Source organism: Ailuropoda melanoleuca, chromosome 15, assembly GCF_002007445.2.
Source record: "Ailuropoda melanoleuca isolate Jingjing chromosome 15, ASM200744v2, whole genome shotgun sequence".
In the NCBI taxonomy this organism is placed as follows: domain Eukaryota; kingdom Metazoa; phylum Chordata; class Mammalia; order Carnivora; family Ursidae; genus Ailuropoda; species Ailuropoda melanoleuca.
The window spans coordinates 952,803-977,496 of NC_048232.1; the positions used below are offsets into that span (position 1 = coordinate 952,803).

The 24,694-nt window shown below is 55.6% G+C and overlaps 1 protein-coding gene across 1 annotated transcript in view; it reads right to left on the bottom strand.

The window, feature by feature from the left end:
* ADARB2 (adenosine deaminase RNA specific B2 (inactive)) overlaps positions 1 to 24,694 on the bottom strand; it is a 458,939-nt gene that overhangs the window by 42,069 nt on the left and 392,176 nt on the right. Inside the window, exons 4-6 of the mRNA XM_034644124.1 lie at positions 20,453 to 20,567; positions 7,020 to 7,188; positions 4,531 to 4,682 (exon numbers count right to left, since the gene is read on the bottom strand). Coding sequence (XP_034500015.1) covers positions 4,531 to 4,682; positions 7,020 to 7,188; positions 20,453 to 20,567 — 436 coding nt within the window. The remainder of the gene's footprint in view (positions 1 to 4,530; positions 4,683 to 7,019; positions 7,189 to 20,452; positions 20,568 to 24,694) is intronic.

The following is a 24,694-nucleotide window of genomic DNA, read 5'->3' on the forward strand; positions in this document are numbered from 1 at the left end:
TTCCCTAATGCATAATGAATGGAGTTGGCTTAGAACATATGAGACATTTAGCATGTGCTTGTAGGATACGACATCATCATGCTCTTTCTCATGGCACGTGGGGGAAGGCAGAGGGGAGAATTTTTTTTTTTAATTTTATTTATTTATTCGATAGAGAGAGAGACAGCCAGCGAGAGAGAGAACACAAGCAGGGGGAGTGGGAGAGGAAGAAGCAGGCTCATAGCGGAGGAGCCTGATGTGGGGATCACGCCCTGAGCCGAAGGCAGACGCTTAACCGCTGTGCCACCCAGGCGCCGGAGGGGAGAATTTTAGCTACACTGTTAAATCTTGGAAAATGGCAGTAAGAACTGAATATCGCAGGTTATTTAAAAGCCATGCCATGAAAATGGCATTTGCTCTAAGGATGTTGCTGAGTCAGAAGGAGGACGGTGGTTGCTCAGCCAGTGACGAGCCCTGGATCTTGTCAGGGCTCTCTTCCATGGAGGTTCCCCTCAGAGGGGTCTGGGGCCAGCTCAGGCTGCCCAGAGCCACTCAGGACATGGCATCGTCCTCGTGGGTCCAGCCTCCCAGAACGAACGGAGTCACTCCTGGTTGGCAAGACCAAGGATCTTCATAGTGCAGGCTCGTCCCCAGCGGCGAAAGCCTTGTACACCTGCCCCCCATGCCTGCCTGGCCCGTGCATTCACCTGACCGGACACTTCTGCACACAGACTCCCGCTATTCAGCCAGGAGATACACACCCAATCTAGGCAGGAGACTGGGGGGTTTTGAATCTGGTAGCTGGAAACATGTCAGGTTCTCAGAATCAATGGGGAAGTTTTAAGAGTACCCCAAATATATCAGAGTCTCGGGCAGAGTAGGCAGGAGGAAACCGCGCTTGTGGAAACTTCCCGGCCGATCCTGATAGATAAGGCAGGTTTGGAGACAGCCCCATGGAGCGCTCACCTGCTGGCAGGCACCCGCCCCCCAAACATCTCAGGCCAGTTGGTTTTTTGATTTCATTGGTAAAGACTTCAGGGAGGAAGAATTATGATGTAGCTAGATGAATATTTTCGAGGAAACAAATACAACTGGGGAATTTAGAATTTCTTGAGCCTCAGGCACCCAAGGGAGGTGAGGCCCTTTCACAGCACTGTGCTCTGTGGTCTGTCAGACACGGACTGGGCTGTAGGGAGAACGTTTCACGCCGGGACAGCTGGGGCCAGTGGTCCCTGGTGGACAGCCACCATCTCTCTGCGGCTGGTGGGAGGGCAGGCGTTCGCTCTTAGAAATGCCAGGTTGGACGCGGTTCTCTGCAAGGGCTTGCGGTGTGTGACGTGGGCTGTCGGGATGGGCTGGGCCCCTGCACGGACTCTCCTTACTGTGCTGCACGCAGTCTGTCATAGGCTTGACTACAGATCTGCACGCACACCTGTGGAGAGCATGTGTCTTCGCACGGGGGTCTGTGTGTGTGTGTGAGAGAGTGTGAGTGTGTGTGAGAGTGTGTGTGTGTGTGTGTGGAGAGCAGGGCCGCAGCACACGTGGGCCATGCACATCGGAGGAGGCTGAGAACAGAGGAGCTGATGCGATGTGCACCGGGCAGGGGCCATGCTGGGTGCCGTGCAGGACTCGGGGAGGTTGTGGCTGCCCCGCTGGGACCCCTGCTGGCCCCAGGGGTGGACCTGCATCTGTGGACCTTTGGGGCTGTGTTCCTGGGGCTCCACTTAGGAGTGTGGAGCCAGGCTTGTGGAGGAAGGACGCAGATGCACTGACCTCTGGGAGCAGGTGGGCCAACAGTCCCCCATGTGCCATCCTTCCAAAGCAAAGACAGGCACCATGGCAGGCGTGACACACAGAGCCCCCTTGGTGGCAGCGGCTTCTCTCTGAAGCGGGAGTCATTCCTGAGTGTCCGAGCCCTTCTGGGCCTGTGAAGAACGGTGCAGTTCTCTGGGAGGCCCTCCGCGCAGAGGGCAGTGGGTGTCCCCACTCTTACTGGGTGAACGAGGGGAGGTGTTGTGTGGCTCCTGGTGGTGAGTCCGAGTACAGATGTGCTGGGAGCCCCTCCTGGGGGGTCCCCAAGAGGAAGTGCCAGGGACACCAGGCCAGATAACTCAGGAGCAGCGGCCCACTTAGCCTGGTGTAGGTGCAGTAAAAGTGTGAAGAACACGCTTTATTCTGGTTCCCCGAGCGGCACCTGCCTCTTCTTAAAAGCACCATGAGATAAAAGACATCTGTGTTGGGAAGTGAGCCCCAGGGTGCATCTGAGGACGTGTTTGTGTGTTTCTCTAAACCACTGGCTTTGCAAGTTGGAATCGGGGGCTAGCAAGGCCGCTGTGGGTGCCGGCTGCACAGAGGCATGGGCCCAATGAGCCAGAACTGCCCCTCTGGAGACTCGGCGGGGCTCAGGCCGTCCTCACTCAGCCATCCTGTCCTCAGGAGGAAGCCGGTAAATGAGGTACATTAGCGCCGGCCCCATGTGTTCCGCCAGACCTTTCCTCTCAGTCCTGAGGCCTCCTGGGCCAGGTCTTCATGATGCCAAATCTTCCGAGAGAAAATGGAAAGGCAGTTCGAAGCAGCTAATGGACCACATTTCACAATTTCATATGGGAAGTCGGTCTCTTGTAGGTTCAGCTTGGTGAACATGCCAAAAAAAATGAATCTGTTCACATGTTGTTTCTCCTTCCTTCCCTTTCTGAGACTACGTGTCAGTGAAGGAATGCCCTGCGTGATCCTTGAGGGCAGGCGCACCCGCTGTCACCTGCCAGGCCGCCCCAACCCTTCCTCTGTCCTGGGGCAGCTCCCTGAAAGGCCCCTGATAGTTAATGGGTGCCCTTCCCTTGACTCTCGATTTGATTCTGCCACTAACTTTCTGTAGGGTGTGGCTATGACTGAGCATTTGTGTCCCTCACAAACTCTGGTGTTCAAGCCCCAATCCCGAAGGGGACAGTGTAAGGAGGTGGGGCCCCCACGATGGGACTTGTGCCCTTGTGGAAGAGACCCAGGGAGCCCCCTTGCCCCTTTCCCCCGTGCGGACACAGGAGAAGATGCCGTCCAAGAACCGGGATGCGGCTGTCACCAGACACTAGACCTGCCAGCACCCAGATCTTGGACGTGTTGCCCCCAGAGTGTGAGGAGGAAATGCCTGCTGCTTATAACCCATCCAGCAGCACGGGGAAGACAGTAAGGAAAACGTTATTCCAGAGGGGAGAGCTGTGTTCTTGGAGCAAAGTTGGCAGGAAGGAGAGTGGGTTTTCTGGGCCAGGCTGCAACCCGTGTTAGAGAAATAGGTTAAATTAAATACACGGAGGATTTTTAAAAGGGCTGTTTTCCCTGTGCCTTCTTTATGTCATCAGAGCCTGGAGCAGCAGGCGTTCAGAAAGTGCTTCTCTTTCCTTCCACTGGTAATTAGAACACAAATGTGGCCTTCCATGGGGGGGGGGAATCAGAGGCCAAAAATAGACCTTCCCTAAGTGCGTCTTGTCTGCTGTAGGTTTCCTGGGATGAGTCAGCATCTTCACCGGGACCACATCCCTCATCGTATACATGCTGTTCCACTGCCATCTCAGTTTGCCTGGTGCTGCTTCTGGGACCGGTCTGCGCACGTGTGCATGTGCATGTGTGCGTGTACGGGTGTGTGTGCATGTGTGAGTGCACGTGTGCGTGCACGGGTGTGTGCATGCATGAGTGCACGTGTTTGTGGTGTGTGCATGCGTGTGCTTGTATGCGTGAGTGCACGTGTGCGTGCACGGGTGTGTGCATGCGTGAGTGCACGTGTGCGTGCGCTTGTGCATGCGTGTGCGTTCATGCGTGTGTGCATGTGTGCACATGCGTTTGTGCATGTGTGTTCATGTGCACATGTGCGCGCACAGGAGTGTGCATGCGTGAGTGCACGTGTGCGTGTGTTTGTGCATGCGTGTGCATGCATGCGTGCACGTGTGTGCGTGCGTTTGTGCATGAGTGTGCATGTGCGTGCATGTGTGTGTGCGCGTTTGTGCATGCGTGTGCACGTGTGGTATGCATGCATGCATGGTGTGTGTTGTATGCACACATCATATCAGGGCACTCTGGAGCAGCTGAACTCTTCTTCCTGGAGATGCTGATGTCATTACACCCATATGTTGGGTGGATGCTGTCTTACACCTGCTCTGATAAAACCCCCGAGAGGGCAGGTCCTGCCTAGTGCTCCCCATGGGAGTTGGTCGCCCTGGGGCAACACCTGCCCCTGGCTTCATTATACATAAATAACCAAGCTCAGTGTTACTCTCTGCAAAGTTGCAACAACGGTGAGCAAAGCCGCCTGGACTTGCTCGCACTCCAGGTAACTCCCGTCCCGTTCTCCTGCCCTCTCTTCTGCAGACGGGGGCATGGGCTGCTGACCCATTGAAGTGAAGGGGAGTGACCCTACTCTCCGTGATGTGGGCAGTCACACTAGGGCTTCGGGGGGAGAACCCTCCTGACCACAGCAGAGGCAGCCAGGCCACATGTGTGAGTGCAGTCGGCACAGATGGCCTGGCACGGGGCCTGGCAGAGGAGAGTGGGGTTGTGCCTTACGGTCCGCGGTGATCTCGTAGGGCGAGTGGAGCCTGGCATCTCCGCAGGGGGACGTGCTCACGTAGAGATGAAACAGCACGTTGTCCCTCAGCCGGTAGCCGCCATCCTTGGACTGCTCGAATATCGAGTGTTCCGAGTCCTCCCGCCGCTTGCTAGGGTCAGAGAGAGGGTCCTGGTCACCTCTTATGAACTAACAGAAAAGCGCCCGCTGGGCTGACACCTTTGCCTGGTTTTGTGTCTTATTTCCCCATTTTCCCCTCATTGCCCCCCTGCATGGTGCTTTGTCTCCGAGGAACTCCGAGGAATAGGTGGCAGTGACACAGAGCAAGGAAACCCGGCTGACCCCCGATGCCCCGGAACACTGCATCTCGGGCTCCCCTGTTTCGGAGCCAGCCCTCGGTGATGCTAACCCGCCTCTCCATGATAAACCCTCGTCCTGGGGCTCTGTGCGCGGAGGAGTCAGGAGAGCCACTTGAGAAGTGGGGAGTGCGTGGCCCCCAGCCCCTGGAGGGACCCGCTTCCTCCTGCATGCACCCTGACCCAGGGTGGTGCCCGCGCTCCCCTAGCCCGTGATGGGCACAGGCCTCTGCCCTTGGAAGCCCCAGCCCGAGGGAGGCCGTGTCCGCTGAACATAGGCTTTCTGCTGCTCTTGCTGTTCCCCCCGTTCTGCCCTGTTGCTGGTGGATTCTGTCAGCCGGGCCTGAGGTCACGAAGGCAGCAGAGCAGACCTTGTCCCCAGGAAACCACAGCCTGTCTCCTCCCTGCCTCTGCCCCTGGGCTCCATACGGCCCCTGATGAATGTCGGCCTGGTGCTGTGAGTTGGGTGTTCAGGAGAGAAAACCCTTCCCCGCGTTTGGGGAGACCCACACCCCGTCCACAGCACCCTCAGGAGGCCCGGAGCTGAGCGAGGCCGTGTGCTGCGCTGCTGCTGGCCACGGGGCTCACGGGAGGTTAGCTGAGGGTGCTGAGGCGTGACTCAGGCGGGAGTCTGTCTGTGTGCCTCCGGGCCTCCCCTGTGGAAGAGACCCAGGGAGCCCCCTTGCCCCAGAGTGTGAGGAGGGCCCCCCCCCGCCGCTGGGCCCGCCGTGTGAGCCCGTAATGCAAGGGAGTTGCCCCCTGAAGCCCGAGACCCGCTGTCCGTGGGTGCGAGGAGCCTGTCCCACGGAGGAGGAAGGACGGCAGGGGTCCGGACGCAGAGACGTTTCCGGCACAGAGCCTCGTGGCGGTCGGGGTGCTGTGGCCGCGGAGCTCAGGCGCTGCTGTCTGGAGCATCGGCTGCCCGCGAGCACCTGCGGTTCTACACATTCAGCGTGTTGTGGAGACAGGTGCCAGCGCAGACGATGGCCGTCCCGACCGCGGGGCCCTTCCTTGTGACCCCCTTAAAACACACTTGCAGTGGGGAAGCAAGAAGCGGACCGTCACTGCACCTGGGTCCCAATCCTGGGGGACAAACTCTGGAAAGTGGAGCCTGTTCGGGACAGTGGGGCACAGGGACACTTGGGCGGGGCCTGGGTCTCAGGAGTGCTCGGAGCTGCTGGCCCAGGGCCTGCCTGCTGGCGACTGGGCCCCGGCGCCCCAGCACGAGGCCCTGGGAAGGGAAGAAAGTGGCAGGTGTCTCCAGGCCAGTGAAATCTGGGGAGCTCTCCGAACGAGGGCCTGACAGGGTGAAGGGGGGCTCTTAACATTCCTGTACTTCCCTGCTGGTCGTGGATCCCCTTGGAAGGGACACACATTGTCAGAATCCATGTTGTGGGCACCCCTGCCCCCGGCTGCAGGGAGCACTGCTCACGCTCACCCCTCGCACAGTGAGCTAGTGAGGTGGGATGACCCTGCCTGTCCTTCTTTCAAAAACATAAGGCTGGTTCTGGGATGAGCAAGTGGAGGCTGGTGCTGAGAAGAATTTCTCCTCGTTTCACCCCAGGACGGGGGTGGTGTAAGCGCAAGCTGGATGGCCCGCCCCTCTGGGCCCCGCCGCTCCCTCCCCACCTGGTCTTGGGCCTGATAGTAGCTGGAGAAGCACTGAGGGAGCGCAGGTGTGTGTGACCCGGCACTGCGTGCCCGACCTCCGTGTTTCTGTGGTTTCCCTGGTGGGACGGCACCCTGAGCCTCCCCCAAGACAGCCTTGCGCCAGCTGCCCGTGCCTGAATGTGTGTGTGTGCCGGTCCCAGGGAAACAGCACCTCCTTGCCAGAGGCTGCACATTTGTGCCCCCGAATTCAGATGTGGAGGTCCTGCCCCCAGCATGATGGCGTTAGGAGGTGGGGCCCTCGTGAGGGATCAGCGTCCTTGTGAGAGAGCCCCCAGGAACCCCCCTCGCCCCTTGCCCATGTGAGGACACAGGAGACCAGACAGCAGCCCCGCCGCTGTGAGGAGGCGTGTTCCTACGTGTGGGCACGTGTGCGGGGGTGGCCAGTGCCCCAGGGGTGCACCGTCTGGGTCAGGCCGTGCTGTGGGTGGCGTGGCTGTTGGGGACGGGGGTCCACCGCTTACCTCAGGTGCAGCTCCAGCTGTGCGTACAGGAAGTGGACCAGCGCTCTACGGGCTACGATCTCCGCGTGGCAGTCGTTGACCACCAGCCCCTGGTCATTGATGTGCTCGCCGCTGATGCACTTGGTCCCCGAGGACAGGACGATGACCTGCGCCTGCCTCACGTCCAAGCCTGGGGGACAGAGAAGGCGTCAGACCACCTGTGTGGGAGCCAGTCTGCTCTCCCCCTCTCCTGAGCCAGAGGCCCCAGCCCGCGGCAGAGCCATCCCACACCGGGAGCCTCGGCGTTCACCGCTGAACGTGGCAAGAGGCGCAGCCGACCACCAAATATGCCAGCGGGAGCAGCGCTGGCGCCCAGCGAGGGGGACAGACCTGGCGGGCTGCTGAGGTCAGGCTGCGGTTCTGAAAGGGGGGAGCCCCCCTGAGCCTGGCCGTGCTGTGACCGCTGGATGAACCCCAGAAATCCTGCCACCATCTCCCGTTTATCCCATGCCATGAGAGTTGCATCTCCATAGAAAGATTGGTCAATGGGAGAATGTTGTGTGCAGGCCGGGGGTGGAGGTCTGAGCCAGGCAGGGACTCCCGTGAGAACAGACCCCGGGCCAATCCTGTACCCGTCCACGTTTATCCTGGAGGCACCACTCGGGACTTGAGACAAGACACCTGTGTAAACTTGGGACCTATGGGTAGTGGGCTGGCTTCACCTCCCCACGCGGGGCCAGTGGTCTCTCAGGGCCACCAGGACCACGGGCAGGAGCTAAGCCGATGTCTGGGTCCTTTGAGCAGGCCCGTCTCTCTGTCCCCCAGCGCTGGACCCTTTACCCCTTTGCCACGAAGCAGGAGCACATCCCCAGCTCAGGGGAAGTCACGGGTGACGGCCGGGCGTCAGGACCACCCTCACGTGCAGCAGAGCCCCCGGCTGGGGTGCGTCCCTTGGCAGCAGCGCATCTCACGGTGTCTGGTAGGGCTGCCCCTCCCCAGACCCGGCACAGAAGTGGGAGCCCCCTAGCCCTGGCCTCGGTTCCACCACCGCATTTCGGGAGCAACATCTAGGCTGCAGATTCTGCTCCCCGAAACTTAAGACTGGTGCGCGACAGTGCACGTCACAGACAGCAGTGAAAATACGTGCGCTTTCTGATTCAGCGCCGTGAGGCTTTCCGTTTTCCCTAAAGAGCGGCAGCACAGATGGGAGCCAAGTAGCAGGTGGTAATGCTCCGTCCCACCCCGCATGGCTCCTCCCTCTTCTCCCGTCAGAGTCCCGGCAGCTGTTTCCAGACCCCTGGAGCCCCGGGGACAGCAGTTTTCTGGGGTCTGAGGGGAGAACTAGGAAGCCAGGCTTCTGTTTACTTGTGGCTGTCGTATGTGAGCTGCAGGAAGATTGAGTGCCCCGAGTCGTGATTCTTAATGCTCTTCATATGTGTAAGAGCAGAGGGTTTTGAGGTCAGACAAACGAATGGGGTGCTTTTCTGACTCTTCCTCTGTGGCCGGGTTCCTAGCCATCGAGTGGGGCCGTGTTTGCAGCTGCCTGGACGCGCCCCTTCCATCCTCGCTGACGCCGGGAGCTGATGGGTCCTTCACACGGTGGAGGCCCCGTGATTTATGCTTATTCTGACCACAGTCCAGGGAATCTCATCAACAAAAACAGCATTCTGAGCAAGAATGGAAGACAAACAGAACCAAAGAAACCTTCAGAAGGAACCCCAGACTCATGACTTTAAAGTGTGGGTGGGGCACTTGTGTTTGGGGATACCCTAGAAGACCACAATCTCAGTTTATTCTTTGTCCTGTGAGGAGGGTGATGACTGCAGCTGACTCACACCCGGAGTCTGGGCGTGGAGGCAGGGACTGGAGCTCGGGATTCCTGCCCCAAGCTACCCCCCGGCTGTTCCGGAGCCCTGGTGCAGTAAACACTCAGAGTCCAGCCCAGGGGAAGTTAGTGACCTGCGGCCCGAACACCACGAGTAAAGAGGTGCTCGTACCCTGCTCTGTACTTTGCAGATTCCAGCTTAATTAAAGCAGGTATTTAGAGTAATGGGAAGTAACATTTAGGATTGTTTTCTTACAGTTTTTCACTATTCAGATGTCTGTGCATATGCAGGATAACTTAGCAGCCGAGAGCTATGTGAGGTCGTCCCCGCTTCTCCTGAGGGCCAGTCTGATGCTCCTCTCCAGAGCTGCAGACACGGAGACTGCCGTCCTTCCCCCTTCATTAATCCTCAGCTCCTCTGGACTCTGGGCTCTGCCGTATTCAGTGCAGTGACATGGCCCAGGAGATGCGCAGTTTGCTTGTTCGCTTTTTGTCAGTCTCACCTCCTGTGTGCCCGTACCGTGCCATGTGACGCACCCTGTCCTTCAGAGAATTTATCATGAGTTTGGGGAGATGACGGAAATGGCTACAAAATAAGGTATCGTGTGAGAAAGAGCATAGAAGTCTGTGCACAGAGCGTCACTAGGATGAGGGGAGGGAGAGAACTGCGTGCGCGGGCTCCTGGAGCCAGGGGTTCCTGGATTCACGGAGTTCTCGCAAGAGACAGGGAGGATGAGGAAAGAGGTCAGGCAAAGAGGGGGTGTTGAGCATCTAGCCTCAGGCTGATTTGATAGAACGCTCTGGAACATGCAGGTGCCACAGAGGCCGTGTGCTTGGGCAGGTGCTGAGGTGCTCCCCCAGCGGGGCTGCGGGAGCAGCTCATCAGTGGCCCCCGTGACATGCGACCCAGCGCGGGACTCTGGTCACGGGGTGCCTCCTTTCCCATGAGCAATGGTCACAGGAAACAGCCCTGCTGACTTCTATAGAATGAATAGAAAATGTGATCAGAGACCTCCTCCCGCAAAGCCCCAGGCCCAGTTAGTTTTGTGGGAGAATACTACCAACCTGGAAGTAGCCGCTGATTTCAAGGCTATTTATAAAGTGTCCCGGAGTGCACCAAGACAAGGAAAGCCTCAAATTGTTCTTCTCATGAAATGCCTGTTACTGATCTATCCGCCAGACTGAGACCGCGCAGAAGGAAAACAGGAAGCCTCAGTTAAAGACATCAGAAATTCTCAATCAAATACTAACCACCAAGCACTGGAGGAAAGAACGACACAGTAATCACGACAAGGGGGGTTGATTCTGGAGATGCAAAAATGGATTCGATTCAAATAAAATACAATACAAAAATATGATTATAATTACAGGCACTAAGAAGGCACCTGACAAAATCCGACAACTACTTTTGACAGAAACTCAATAAATGAAATACATGTATTTTTCCCATGTGGTGTTATACACACACACACACACGTACAGAGAGAGGGTATACATACAGGGCACACACATGTATAGAGAGGAATACACACGTAAGACAGGTGTGCACACACGTAGAGATAGGTACACACACATTGCCGAGAGGTGCACACAGCACCGTCCCCCAACGGCGTGCTTGCGGGGAAGCAGTAGACGGAGCACGGCCAGGATGCCCACGGTAACTCCGTTGCCTGACGCTCGCCGAAGCCGTCAGGCGACACAACAAGAGGAGGGGCTTGGAGCTGGAGTGATTGGAACGGAGAAGGAGCAGGGTTGCTGCAGAACCCAGGACGGTGTGCATGCGGAGGTCTCTGGAGGATCCAGTGGGAATAGTGCTGGAGACAGTAAGAGAGTCGGCGAGGCGATAGGGCACAAGTTACTAACCAGAGGTCAGTAGCCTTCATATGTACGCACGGCCGCTAGCCAGAAACCCTAAAGGACAAACAGCTCCGTTTACTGCAGCAGACAAGATTCCGGGAGTGAGGTTAACAGGAAACGACCAAGACGAGAAATGAATAAAACATTTACTCCCCCCGAAAGACACCAATAGAACTCGGACACGCGGATGTCGCACCTTCTCGGATGGGAAGATTTGATGTCCGGAACCTTCTGTACAGTGATTGATGAGGTTACCATGATTCCAGTAGGAACAGCACGAGGGCTTTGTTTATGACAAGAAAACCTGGCTGAAAAGTATAGTTCTGTTCTGTTATTTATTTTCGAACCACACAAGCTGATTTTAGTGGGTAACCCAGGAAGTTCTTGGAGAGAAGACCGACAGTAGGACACAAACCCCAGCAGACATCAAGCACATTAGAAGGGCTCAACAGCAAATTGCCAGGGTTCTGACGCAGGAAGTCCCAGCAGGGGAACAAAGCAGAGAGCCCAGAAACTGACCCAAAGCCAGACAGGAATTTAGTGCAGGATGGAGGTGGTGACCTCTCAGACCTGTGGGTTGGAGACACTAGAGACACCATCCCATTAGTGCTGTCCAGGAACTGAAGAGCCCTCTGAAAAACAAAACTGCGTCTTCACCGTGCACCGTGCACCAGGGTAAGTGACAGGTGGGTCAGAGGACTAGCTGCAGAAGCATGACGAGCTGCAGCTTTATTCATGATCACCCAGACTTGGAAGCCTGTCCTCCCACAGGTGATGGATAAATGAACCGTGGTCCATCCAGATGATGGAATATCATTCAGTGGTAAAAAGCACGGAGCCATCAAACTACAAAGAGACATGGAGGGAGCTTGGATGCATACTCAGTGAAGGATGCCAATGAGACAAGGCCCCACACTGCAGGCTGGCAGCTGCACGGCATTCTGGGAAAGGTGGGACTACGGAGACGGGAAAAGCGGAGTGGTTTCCAGGGGCAGGGGCGGCAGTGGAGAGACGGAGCACAGAGGTTCTCGCGGCTGTGAACCTACTCTGTGACACTGGAATCTGGGTCCACGTCCTTATACATCTGTCCAAACCCAGAAAACGTACGACACCAGGAGCGTAAATTGTGGACTTTGGTTGATGAAAAGAAAAAGATGTAAATGCACTAGAAGAAAACATGGGATAATCTCTTCGCAAGTTTGGTGAGTAAAAGAGCTTTCTGATTATAACTAAAAGTCTCAAAGCAGTAAAAATTGCTAAATTCAGATGCATTAAATAATTCTGGGAGTGCACTGTCCTGGTGATGCATTGCAAGCAAGCACACCTCACTCGGTCCCAGAGGAGACTGGTACCGGATCCCTGTGTGCAAACATAGTCGAGAAGAGTTCCAGGGCAAGAGTGAACGTGTCTCGCTGGATGGCCTCTTGCATCTCCACCCCCAGCTTTAGGCAATCTTTGGGAATGTCCTTTTATTTATTTAACTGGTACTGAGCAAATCTGAGCCCATTCAAACCCTTTGAACAGAAATTTTCACAATGCAACCTCTGATTACAAAATTTCCAAGAGTAAATCTATAGGTAAATATACCACCCAGTGTCCAAGAAACAAATATCTGAACTATGGGTTTATCCCATGTGCAGACTGCCCGAGGGTGTGGTGAGTTCTGACTCCCTGTTTTCTAGTGCTGCGACCACTGAGTGCCATGACCCCAGTAATAGGGTTTCCGCAGCCTCCCATGGAGATGCCCCAGATGGCCCCTGTTGGATGGTGAAGGATCAGCCGGTTGGGCAGCAGCCGTGGGGAGGCATGAGGGCGGGTCCACTGCTCTGAGGCCTGAAAGGGGACAAAATGGGAGGGAGGACTTGGATTTGGCTAGCGTAAAAGGAATGACTGAGCTGTTTTCATACTGTCATTCTTTCCCCTTCCAAACATGATTCAGGCTGGTGTTCTAGACAGAGGCTCACATGTAACCCTGTGGGTCCTGAGTGGCCACTGTCCTGGAGGCCACACTAGGGTCAGGTGACATGCTTCTCCTGCAGAGGGAGTGAGCTTCCCCAAACCTGGGGGCTGCAGACGAGGCTGGGTTAGTGTGGGGAGAGACTCAGGATCAGCTTCCAGCTCTGGGGGGACAGCCGGTGGCTCTCCTGTGGGTCTCCGGGGCTACCCCACGGCACGCATGTGTGTCTGTCCCTCCTGCTTCTGCCGTAGAGAAGGAACCTGTGAGTCTGTAGGGTGTGCCTCCTTCCTGCCCTGAAAGGGGCCGGGAGTGAGTGTGAAGTGGGAGGAGGGGAATTAAGAGGATGGCCGGAGCCGAGACCCTCAGGCTCTGGTGTGGACCTGCAGCTGCGTGGCCAGCCGCTGGCTCTGCGCCACCAGTGAGACGGGGATGTGCTTAAGATGCCGCCGATCATGTACTTATTTCCTGCTATCGAGGTGTTCCTGCTGGGGTCAGCTTGGAGACGTGCAGAATTCACGGTAGCGCGAGGTACACGTGGGGGGCTGTAAGGAGACCAGGTTAGCTTTCAGGAGGTTGTGTCCCCCAAGGGCAGCTCTGCGAGGGTTTCCCTGGGCATGACCGTGCTAATGTTACATTGAATAAACAAATTCCAGTGGGGCCGCCACTCCGCCAGCTCCGCTTCCTTCCTTCCTTGCCTTCTGCCAGGACCGTGGGACGGGGGAGCATGGTGTCACTGCCACAGCACAGGGGCACCGATGACAGCCCCCTGCCCAGCGCTGGCTCACGCAGCATCCTGAGCCCTCCTTCCCGGCAGGCAGGAGGAAGCAGGAGCCTGTGGCGGGAAAGAGGGACGCCGTTGTGATGTTTGTGAGGCCCTGGGTGTGGCATGGGGACCATGGTCTGAGTGTCAGCGAGAGACCCTGGGTCTCCCAGCGTGGGGTGCCCCCAACCCTGGTGCAGAGCTGTTCAGGGGCAGCCCCGTGGCTCCTCCCACTGTCCCACAGGGCACTTCCCTCCTGCGGCGGGTGATTCTGGAAAACTTAAACATCGGGTCAGCTGGGTTGGACGGGAACGTAAATGGTGAAAGCCATCTGAAAACCCAGAGTGCTTCAAGGCCATCGGCTTTACCAGCCCCACATTTGCTCAGTGTCAGTCCAGGTGCTTCAGAACACGTTTGTTATACCACCGCCCCCCGGGGGCCCATCGGAGGTGACGGAGTGCTCCTGTTAGCAGGGGATGTGCAAGGACTTTCCAGAACTTTCCTTTCCTCCCCCCTCTTCTTCCCTCCCCGCCCCCAGCATTCCTAACCTGGTGTACAAGCCCACGGCCATGGTGAGTGAGGACAGGGGAGTTTTTTACTCTGTGGATGAGATAACAGGGTTTAAGCCCCAGAAACAATCCCTGGCACACGGAGGGTAGCGTGTCCTTTTCCTTCTAACACCAATAAGCTCAGTGTTGTGTTTCCATTTAAAGAAGACTGTAGTTTAAGAGACTAAAGATGAGATAAAAGGCAGTGCTTGGTGTTCTTGCCCCAGGGAAATCTCTTGGGCAGCTCAATGCCGGCTTATGATGTGCTGGCGAGGAGCGTGCAAAAGCACCTGGACTCCGTGGGTGGGGCACGCGGTCCGGCGGGGATGCGGCGGGGATGCCATCTCCCTCCCTGTTTTGTGTGTTTCCTTGGGCACCTGCTCTCCGAGGAGGGGCCTCCGGCATCTCAGGAGGGCTGGCCCTGGTCGGGCTGCTGCCGCTCCTCAGCTGGGTCCCCTTGGGGCCACACGGGTGTAACTCGGGGTCAGCTCCCGTGATTTCTAGATGGGCCGTGTCCGCTCAGCGATAGCTCTTCCTTTCCTCTCTGTGTTAGGGAGGTGTGTTCAGTATAAACAGTCAGTGTTCATGCTACAGGAAGGTCGGGAGTGAAATACATCCTGTGTTTCGTGGTTTAGACCTAACCCTTTAGACTGAAGACTGAAAATCACTGTCCATCCTGCTACGTGCTGTGCGGGAGGTCGGCCCTCGTGAGTGCGATGGCCCTGCGGCTTCCTCCTACTCTGTGAGGCTCTGCATCTCTCAGCACCTTCCGGGACCAGCCCTCTGAAATCCAGGTGACCGACCGCTCACTGTTTCCCATCCCTGCACGAGGCTCTGCCTCTGGTCTTTACCCATCTTCCTCAAGCTGTCCTGGGTATAAACGGAAAGACCCACTTTTAATTTTATGATCAAAGTAATTGCCAGTCACTCAGGGGAGCAGCCGGGAAGAAGGGGTTTGGGGATCTGTGTGTGTGTCCATGAGCCCTCTGTGGAGGTGGGCCTCACCAGCCCCTTGTGCGTTCGGGAGAGACGTGCTGGCTGTGGTCCAGCAGTCGGGGCTGAGCAGGACCACCCTACCTGGTGTGGTGCACGGGTGACTCCTGGCTTGGCAGAGCGTGGCGTGGACAGCGCAGACGCAGATTTCTTCACCCTGTGTGGTCATTTTAGGTTCAGAGCAAGAAGCTCTGAGACACAGCAGAACACGGGTGCCCATGTTGTTACTTGGGACTTTCAGATTTTCCCTGTAAGACAGGCTAGCCTGCTTTACCCACAAGGGTCTGCCATCCTGAACGGAGCTGTTCCGGGCTGTTTTCTTCCCCATCTTGCCTTCAAGAGATGTTCATTTTTGCTGGGCAGGCATAAATCCCAGGCATTTGTGGAATGAGTAGAGCTGCCCATCAGCTTAAATCAGAAAGATGTTTGTCAAAGCCACAGCTTCTCAATGTGTTTTGCAGACAAGCCTAGCAAAGACAGGCTGGAACATAAACCTCTGAAAATATGCACCAGGGAAGTCTGTCTTCTGGTCATTTACTTAACAAGCTTAGAAGTAAATAGTTCTGCAGGCGAAGATCCTACCACTCAGTACCACACCTTGTGCACGTGTAGAGGGGCCCTGCCTTCATCTCCTTGTCTGTATTTCTTTTCTTTTCTTTTTTTTTTTTAAGATTTTATTTATTTATTTGACAGAGATAGAGACAGCCAGCGAGAGAGGGAGCACAAGCAGGGGGAGTGGGAGAGGAAGAAGCAGGCTCATAGCAGAGGAGCCTGATGTGGGGCTCGATCCCATAACGCCGGGATCACGCCCTGAGCCGAAGGCAGACGCTTAACCGCTGCCACCCAGGCGCCCCCTTGTCTGTATTTCTTAAAAGCCGTAATTAAGATTCCTGCCTCTCCCCCTTCTCAGGCTTGTAGCAATTAACTTGATTAGTGTATGCGAAAGTGCTATCAACATTATAAATTTGCATATCAAATGAAAGCCATCATTATTAACAGCTCCTTCAAGAGTCACTTTCCCATGGAAACACCAGGATTTCTTAACAAAGAAGACAGAGCCATCGCTTGACAACTTGGCTAAACAACGTCCAGGTTTCTGGTGGAGGAGGGCGGAGGGAGCGACATGTTGCTGTTCCTCCTGTGGGATCCACCGACCGGAAGGATTCCGGAGGGTGTGGAGGGAGAGGATGAAATCGGCAGAGAAGCCTGTCTCGAGGGAGCATCCACCTGCAGGGGGGCTCAGAGAAAGTGGACGCTGAGCCAGCAGGCACCAAAGGCGGGCTCACCAGGTGACTTCTAATTAAAAGCTGTTGGCTGGTCCCCGACTCACCTGGGTCAAGGAGACTTGTGCTTGGAGGAGCCCATGCCTTCCGCTGGGGACAGAGACACAGTTACAGGGGATATCGGAGCTGCGCTGGCAAGAGTAGAGCTGGTATTTTTCTCACAAATGTGAGTATTCAGACAAAAGCCACAAGCAGGATAAAAGAGAAAGACGGACTATAAACAAGGTGGGCTTGATCAGAGGAAGCACAGTCCGAGGACAGAGGAGACTCAGGCGTCAGCTGGTGAGGCTCCCCGAGGACGTGTGACGAGCGTCACATCTATAAAACAGGAGGGAGGAGGAGCCTGAGAACGAGAGAGATGTCTTGAGTGATACCGATTGCAGAAATGAAGAAGCAACGGGCATTTGAAGAGCTCTCAGAGAAGTTTTGGAAGCGCCCAAGGACATAGAGGAATTGGGTAGACGGTACCAGGAAAGGGAAGAAACTGAGGTTCCGGTCAGAGTATGAAAATTGGACAAAAATGTATGTAAAGGAAGGAATGATTCGAGAAAAAGTACAGAAATAAAGTGCTTAAATAAATCAGAGCAGGTGCGTGGCTCATGCCTACATGCATTCTTATGAAATTATAAAACATTCAGTTTACAAAAAGGGCCTTTTCACTCTTAAGGGAGGGCGGGGGCGATCTGGTAGAGACGTCAGCCAGATGTCTCTGGTTAGAAACATTAAGTAAGAAGTAATAGAAAAATCCCCTCCAGATGCTCAGGGAAAATAATGTCAAGCACAGAATTCTCCCCAGGTGAGGCTACCCCAGGAGCTTGAGAGCGCGGTCAGCGTGCGGCCCATGAGCGAGCATGCCCAGTTTCTGTCCCCACGCACTTTGAAGGGTGTTTCTTGAGGCTGCATCTGTCAGGCTGGGAGAAGGGAGGAGAAAGAAGTGAGGCTGGTGCTGGGAGGTGGTCTGGGCCCGGGGAAGGGCGTGGGCCTGTCTGCGAACGCGGGGACTCGTCGCCCAGCACGTGTGCCAAAGATGCTTCCTTCTTTTCAGTGAAAGAAAAGAAAGTGGAGCATCCGGAAAGCACGCATAATACTTCAGGAGCTCTCTGTGGAAGTCCAGCAACAAATTGGGGTCAACTGTAAACGTGACGCAGCTTTGAGCGAGTGGTGGCAGGGCTCGTGAGAATGTACGAGGCCGGACGCTGGCGCTCTCAGGACAGACGTGGTGCGGGGACAGCACAGGAACCCCAGCTGAGCCGCGCTTGGCAGTGGTTGCCCCCACTGTGTCCTGACTGCACGAGGCCGTGTCATGGTTTCCCACATTTAGGACATTTAGGACAAGGGATGGAAGACTGAAGCATGGTATAGAAGAGACTGTAAGTGCCAGTAATGGTCATGTGAAAACATGCGTGTAGGGAGACGAGGCGGCTCGCCAGGCAGGGCAGGGGTGCAGAGGGCACCCTTTCCACTTGATAGCATAAGAAAGAAAAGTGTAAGCATGTTACCTAAAACTATGAATGTTACAAACACGATAATGAAAAATCAAGAAGTGTCAGATTTTACCAGCGCAAATCAGTATTCAGAATTGAAAAAAATGGAAATACAGGACGAATATAGTGTTTGGAGTCACGAGGACCCAAAAGGAAAGTGATTAGCACCAGCTTCCCTGCCGAGCCGGTGGGAAAGAGCCGTGCTCCTTCCCGAGCTCCCTTCTGTCGAGTTTTTTTTTTTTAAGATTTTATTTATTTATTCGACAGAGATAGAAACAGCCAGCGAGAGAGGGAACACAAGCAGGGAGTGGGAGAGGAAGAAGCAGGCTCATAGCGGAGGAGCCTGATGTGGGGCTCGATCCCAGAACGCCGGTATCACGCCCTAAGCCGAAGGCAGACGCTTAACCGCTGTGCCACCCAGGTGCCCCTCCCTTCTGTTGAGTTTTTACCAGATATTTGTATTTGGATAAAAGTAAGAACTATTCTCTTTGCAAGCACATGTCTCTGCTGTCACATTTCTCCTAATGGCTCACGAGGGGGAAGCACCTGTAAGCGCTGAGTGACATGGACGAGTTGGCGTCCCACCTGGAAATGGGAGGCGTCAGGAGCAGGTTTTCCTACAGAATCGGCACACTTTTACAGCCTTGTAGCAGAGACAGCAACGAGTAAGACCATCCTTCCCTGTTGGAGCTTCCTGCACGTTTGCTTAAATACCTGAACAGCAAGTAAGGTCAGGTGTCGCATCGACTTGAAGTAAATGGTTTTTAAAAAATATTTCTACCAGTAATTTTGCATACATCTCCCTAATCTCTTGTTAATCAATGTGTTTATTAAAACTTCTCTTTATAACAAGAAGGTAAGTTTCAGCAATTTCTTCCTCAGTGTTTACAGTCACTAATTAGTGAAGTGTGACCTCGTGCAGTCTCATCTCGTAGAATAAATCCCGTTCAAGTAGGTAGATGGCCTGCACCAAAGCCGGTGCATTCACTGGCTATTCCCCATGAGTCTTTGTAAAATGTTAATGTTTTCCAGGGGAAGTCTGAGAGTAGTTTCAAGACTTCCCAGGATTGAGTTTTCCAGAAAAGTGGGAAGATACTGGGCAATAGGCCCCAGAGCTGAGAAATGCTGGAAAAACTAGTCAGCAGATCATAGCGACCTAAGCTCTGGGGTTGGGAAGAGAGCTCAGTGAAGGAGAAAACTGCGTCCCTCCCTCTCACCTTCTATCCATCCTCCCTCCCTCCCTCCGAGTTGCCAAGAGGCTGATGGGCCTAAGTTCCCGTGGCTAGTTGCAGGTAGAGCTGGGATTCAAACCCAAGCAATTGCTCTCAGTCCGCACCACCTCTCACAGTTCCCTAGACTGTGTCCTGAAGCGGGGGCTGTGTCTTTTCTTGTTGCCCCCTTGGGTGTGCAGAATGGTGTCCTACATGTATATGCATCTGATGGACAGCTGCTGGCTGCCAGAGAGAGGAATGCCAGGTCCAGCGGGAATGATCTCGATCGAGGTGGACCCTTAGCCCTCAATTTAGAATATTTCACTTTCTACATGGAGGCAGCTGTTTGAATGTACCGAGGGCACGGGTTGGTGGCTCGGGCAGAATGCCGGCCCTGGATACAGTGGCGTCACTGACCGAACGGAATTGCCTTTGCCTGAGCGCATTATCCTCACGAAGTCATGGCTACCTTTCAGAACATTTCATACGCCTCATTCTACTCACCCAATTACAGCAGGGGACGCATTTTTAATTCCATTTCACCAAGATGCCCACAATGGACAGGTTGAGCAATATATGCCCTTACGCTAAAGCCCTGAGGTCCTGCGCTTGGCAGAATCTGGGAGTCCTCGGGGCGGAATGGTAGGAAAGATAGGCTGACCCCCTGGTTTTTAATTGATTTTTAACCCAAATATGTTTGGTCACCAGGTAGATGTCTTTGTCTACACACGCAAAGCGTCTGTGTGAAACTTAACCCAAAGTCCGTTATTTCTGCAAGCATCCTTTCGAGTAGGTCACTACCAGCTCATGCCCAACTCTGGAATCAGAAACAGTACAATTCAAATAACCAACTGGTTAGTTACCATTAATAGACGTTTTCACCAAAAACTGATTGCTGAAAATGAACCATGTGTCTCCCACCCTGGCTGTCCGAGGCCACGACCTTCCCTGCGGTCTGGACGTTCCCCTCCTGTCCTGCCCCTCGTGTGGACCGGGTTCCATGTCTGTGAACCGCTTGGCAGGAAGGAGTGTCCCCTGTCTCCTGAGATGGGGCTCGGGGTGGTCTGCACCCCAGTGGGGACTTAGGTCCCCTGCAACAGGCCGCCGTCCTGTGCACGGAGGAAGTGCAGGTGTGGTGGGAAAGCACGAGGCGCACGCGGGCAGCCTCCTCACCCACCCGCCAGAGGCAACTAATCGGTGGCCTGGCCTGACCTTGGGCTCCAGCCGTACCAACACCAACAGTGCACAGCGTTCTTGACCACGAGGTGGGGAGCCTAACAGGAAAGACACTGGCCAGGTCCTCACGTGGCCCTTCTTCGCGGGAGTCGAGGCGCGTGGGCAGAGCCGGTCTGAGGAGGCGTCAGTGTGGATTTGCTGATCATCTGCAATCGTCACTGAGCTCTCTGGGTCCTGTTGCTGTTTTTCTTTTTCATGTCTTCGTGTGGAAGAGAGACTCGTCTGGTTCCCAAGGTCAGGCAAACACTAAGTCTCCTGTCCTTGCAGATGGGATCCCACAGGGAAAACAAGAGGCATTACCTGTGGTCATGACGATTCCTGCCAGTGCTTTGTGGCGGGCGTGCACGGACGCCAGGCCCACGGTCAGCTCGTGGAACTTCTGCGTGACCAGCTGGGACACAGAGTCTGCGAATTCCTGAAAGACACAAGCACCAGGCCTCTTTGATGGCTGAGCCGGTGGCGTCCTGGCCTCCCTCCTCCTCTAAGCCACGTCCCCATGTGTGGCATCCGGAGGCCACTGCGTACACTGTCCCGAGACCCCACGGCCCCACGGGGACCCGTGGCAGGCCTGGGTGCTGACGGGGGAGCCCCTGCCTGGCCTTGCGCCTGAGCGGAGCCTGCTCGCGGGAGGCTCCAGCCGCTCTTGCCCTCCCCTGGCTCGCGAAGGGGCCAGCCTGCAGCTCTCCTTCGGGGAGCACTCGTGTGATAGATCCCTGAGCAGTGTGGGGGCTTGCACACCCTGACCCTCGGCCCCCTGTCTTCCCAGTGTGGGAGAACCGAGGTCTAAATACCCCAGAGTCTCACGTACCTCCTGGCTGAGCTGCTCCCTGTGCTCACCCACAGTCCCTCCTCACTGTGTGCACACGTGCACAGGCACACACGTGAGATGCAGGCACACGCGCACACACGTATGTGCACATGCGCACAGGCACACACGTGAGATGCAGGCACACACACACGTATGTGCACACGCACACAGGCACACACGTGAGATGCGGGCACATGCGCACACGTATGTGCACACGCACACAGGCACACACGTGAGATGCGGGCACACGCACACGCATGTGCACATGCGCACAGGCACACACGCACACATGTATGTGCACACGCGCACAGGCACACACGTGAGATGCAGACACACGCACACATGTATGTGCACACACGCAGTCACAGACACACAGCCGGAGATAGTGAACATGTGCATGTACAACACACTCGGAGATGCAGGCACACGTGTGCAGTACACACCCACACGTGTTCACGAGCACATGTGTACACATGCAGAGATGCAGGCACACGTGCACAGCACACACGCTCGTGCACATGTGTGTACACACACACACACGCGCACACACACCCCAAGTTGACGGAATCCCACTTGTTGAATTTTCCTAGTGTGACCTGTGTCCCTATTAAAGCAGCTCATGTGCGATGACAAGGGCAGTGTGGCCCAAGAATGTGGTTTCCTTGTCGCCTTCCTCCCTCCCACCTGGTCCCATGGCGGACGCGTCACTGCTCTGCTGGCGGAGGCAGGCTGGGTGGCAGCGCCCTTCATGGGTGTTGGAGACAGAGATCTGGTGTGAATCGCGTGGGCCCGTTTTCCTGACTTATAACGTAATCCTCTTAATTTCCAACCGACGGTGCCTTTGTGAGGCTTGAACGCGTTAATGCATCTTAGATGCTTAGCGTGCTGCCCCGTGCTTCGTCAGTGCTCCCGGACGCTGCCTGTTCGTTCATCGTCGTCCTCATCACCACTGATTATCATTAGCTGCATCTTCCTGTCGTGGTCCACGAGGGGGCACGAGGCTCATTCCTGGGACGGGATGGAGCTTCACTTCCCTGCCAGGAGTCCGGATATTGTGCTACAGATGAGAACAGGGCTCAATAAAGATGTGAAAGATAGGCAGTTTTTAAAAAAATCCCACTTACGGGCAGTACAACACATTCATGCGGAAACGGGCCTGCTTCCCAGACTCTAGAAACCTGTGCAGGGACAGCACTGAGGTGTGGGGCCCGCTTCTCCAGTGCTGCGGGGGGTGTGCTGCTGCCGCTGCCGAAACCCATAGTGCTGGGCACCATACAGGCGTGACGATTCAGGCCTGGCAGGTGGCGAGGTCCCTCCGTTGGGCCTGCTGGGCATGGGACGTGTGTGCTGGTGGGGGGTCTTCCCCAGCTGGGCCCTGGAAGGCACCCAGGCTGCTGGTGAGATGCCTCACCTCCACTAGGAGCCGTGGAGTCAGTCCTGGGTGTGCTTGGGGCTGGAGCCCATCCTGTCTTTTGTGACCTGGGGATGGAGATCCAGAGAGAGTGGGCGTGTGTCCCAGGCACTGTGTCTGCGTGTCCTGCGGCGGCCGGAGCCAGTGACCAGAAGTGGGGTGGCTCAGAACCACAGAAATCTGTCCCCCCTGGCTCTGGGGACAGCAGCCCGAGGTCGAGATGCCGAGGGCTGCTCTCACTCCTGTGGCTGCGGGGGAAGGTCCTTGCTGCTTCCTCAGCTTGTGGGGGCTGCAGGTGTCCCTCCCATCCCTGCCTCCTCTGTGTCTCTGTGTCTGTCCGTTTCTGCCTCTTAAAAGGATGCCTGTCCCTGGATTCAGGGCCACCTGATCTCAGATCCTTCGCGTCCCAGCTGTAGAGACCGAGGTGCAGGGTCTGGGGCAGGACGCGGGCTGCCTTTTTGGGGCCACATGCGGACCACTTCACCTTGTCATCGATTCTTCCACACTCATGCCATAACCCAGAGGGCGACAGTCTTCCGTGGAAGTGTGAATTTGGGTCATTTCTGTATGTTGTGGACGAGCCCGATGTCTTCATTTGCTGGGGAAGATTAGCTGCATGATCAGGCTTTGCCGGGCGCCCAGACCAGGACCTGAGCTGTCCACTGCCTGTCTTTCCAGCAGCAGCAGGTGTGGACACGGGGCTGGCAGTGTTCCTGGTGCCCTTGCCCCCCGCCCCCAATGGCAGGTTTTATCAAGTTCCGCCTTCAGATGGATCCAGGTGCGCAGGGGAGCTCCGAGCTCCGACTGAAGGCGTGCGAGTAGGGAGCGAGGCTGGTGGGCACAGGGTCCCGGGGTCTGAGGGCTCTATGCCGCCTCGGTGAGCACTGCTTTTGAGCAAGAGCCTTTGAGCACTGTTCTTGCGGGACCAGCAGCAAGACACAGCCCAGCACCACCTGCCTTGCTGGGAAGAGGAGCTCTCACCTGGGCGCAGGGCCGAGGGCTCCTGTCCAGGCACAGGTCCAGAAAGGCGTGAGCAGACCCTCCACGGAGGGTCCAGCCGCTGTTCTGCTGGGGACCTACGTGTTGGCGCTACCTGCCTGTTGGGTACTCGCTGGCCCGCTTCTGAGCCCCCTGAGGCGTGCAGGTGGAAAGACGCACCCCGCCAGGCTCCGCTGGATGCAGAGCGGATGGACTGAGCCAAAAGCGATCGGAAGGACAGGCGGCTCCCGGCGCCGAGGGGTGTGCAAGCTCTCCCCCCACCCGCAACCTCGGCCCCCTCCCCTCAGACCTGGGCACGCCCCGTCTCCTCCCCTACAGTCCATTTGCTTTGTTCCTTTTTTTGGGGGGTCCTTTGCGTTTATGTGAAGCACATTTCTCCATTAACGCTGTATAAATGTGAATGTAAAAAGAAAGGCAAGGCTTCTTTAACCCTGCTCACTTCCGGTGGTGGCATATCTAATTAAAACGTAGAGAAGGGGATAGTGAGCTGCTTGAAATTTACCTGTGATGTGTAACTGGTGTTATATAAACACTTGCTTGTGGTTTTGCAAGGAAGGATTTGATGGAATATCGACCCTTCATTTTCCTGGTTGTGAGAGTGGAAGGAAGAGAAATCAGAGAGCGTGGCTTGCAAGCCTGTCTTCGTCCAGACTCGCAGGAGTTTTCGGGAAATTAGACGTGCATGGGCTTGGGGAAAGGCCCGAGGAGCCTGCCCTGCCCAGAACTCTCCTCCCCTGCCGTCGCCCCCTGTACCGCGGCTATTTTGGGGGCTCGGTTGTTAATTCAGTCACACACACGATTGCAGCCGTGCGTCGGCCTTCGCCGGTGCGCTTGTGTCTGTAACTGACGTGCTTGATTACGTGGGGAGCTAGAGGCTAGACGGAAACTTAGAATTCACGTAGGAGCGCATATCCTGTCTAATTTAACACCAGCGTTTTTATGTTTTAATTACTTGGGGTTTAATATATACAGTCAGCTTGCTTACTGCAAACCCATCTAATCAGATGGCGAAATAATTCCATTTTCTTCCCCACCTGGCACTTGGTTTATGGTAGAAGCAGCTAAAGTACTTAAAAACAGCTCACGTCACTGATTATTTTCATAAATTCAAATTCCAGGGTGCGTCCGTGCGCCACGGGGAGTTCGTTCAGTCCCCCAGAACAGGCGAGTGCATCCGGATTAGGACACATTCTTTAACTTAAAGAGTATATTTTTCACCACACGGGTCAAGCAATATTGTAGTATTACTTCCTAAATTAACGTAAGACATTTTCCCTGCCGCGAACACACAGTCGCCTCACTGTGACTCAGAGCAGCCCCCGCC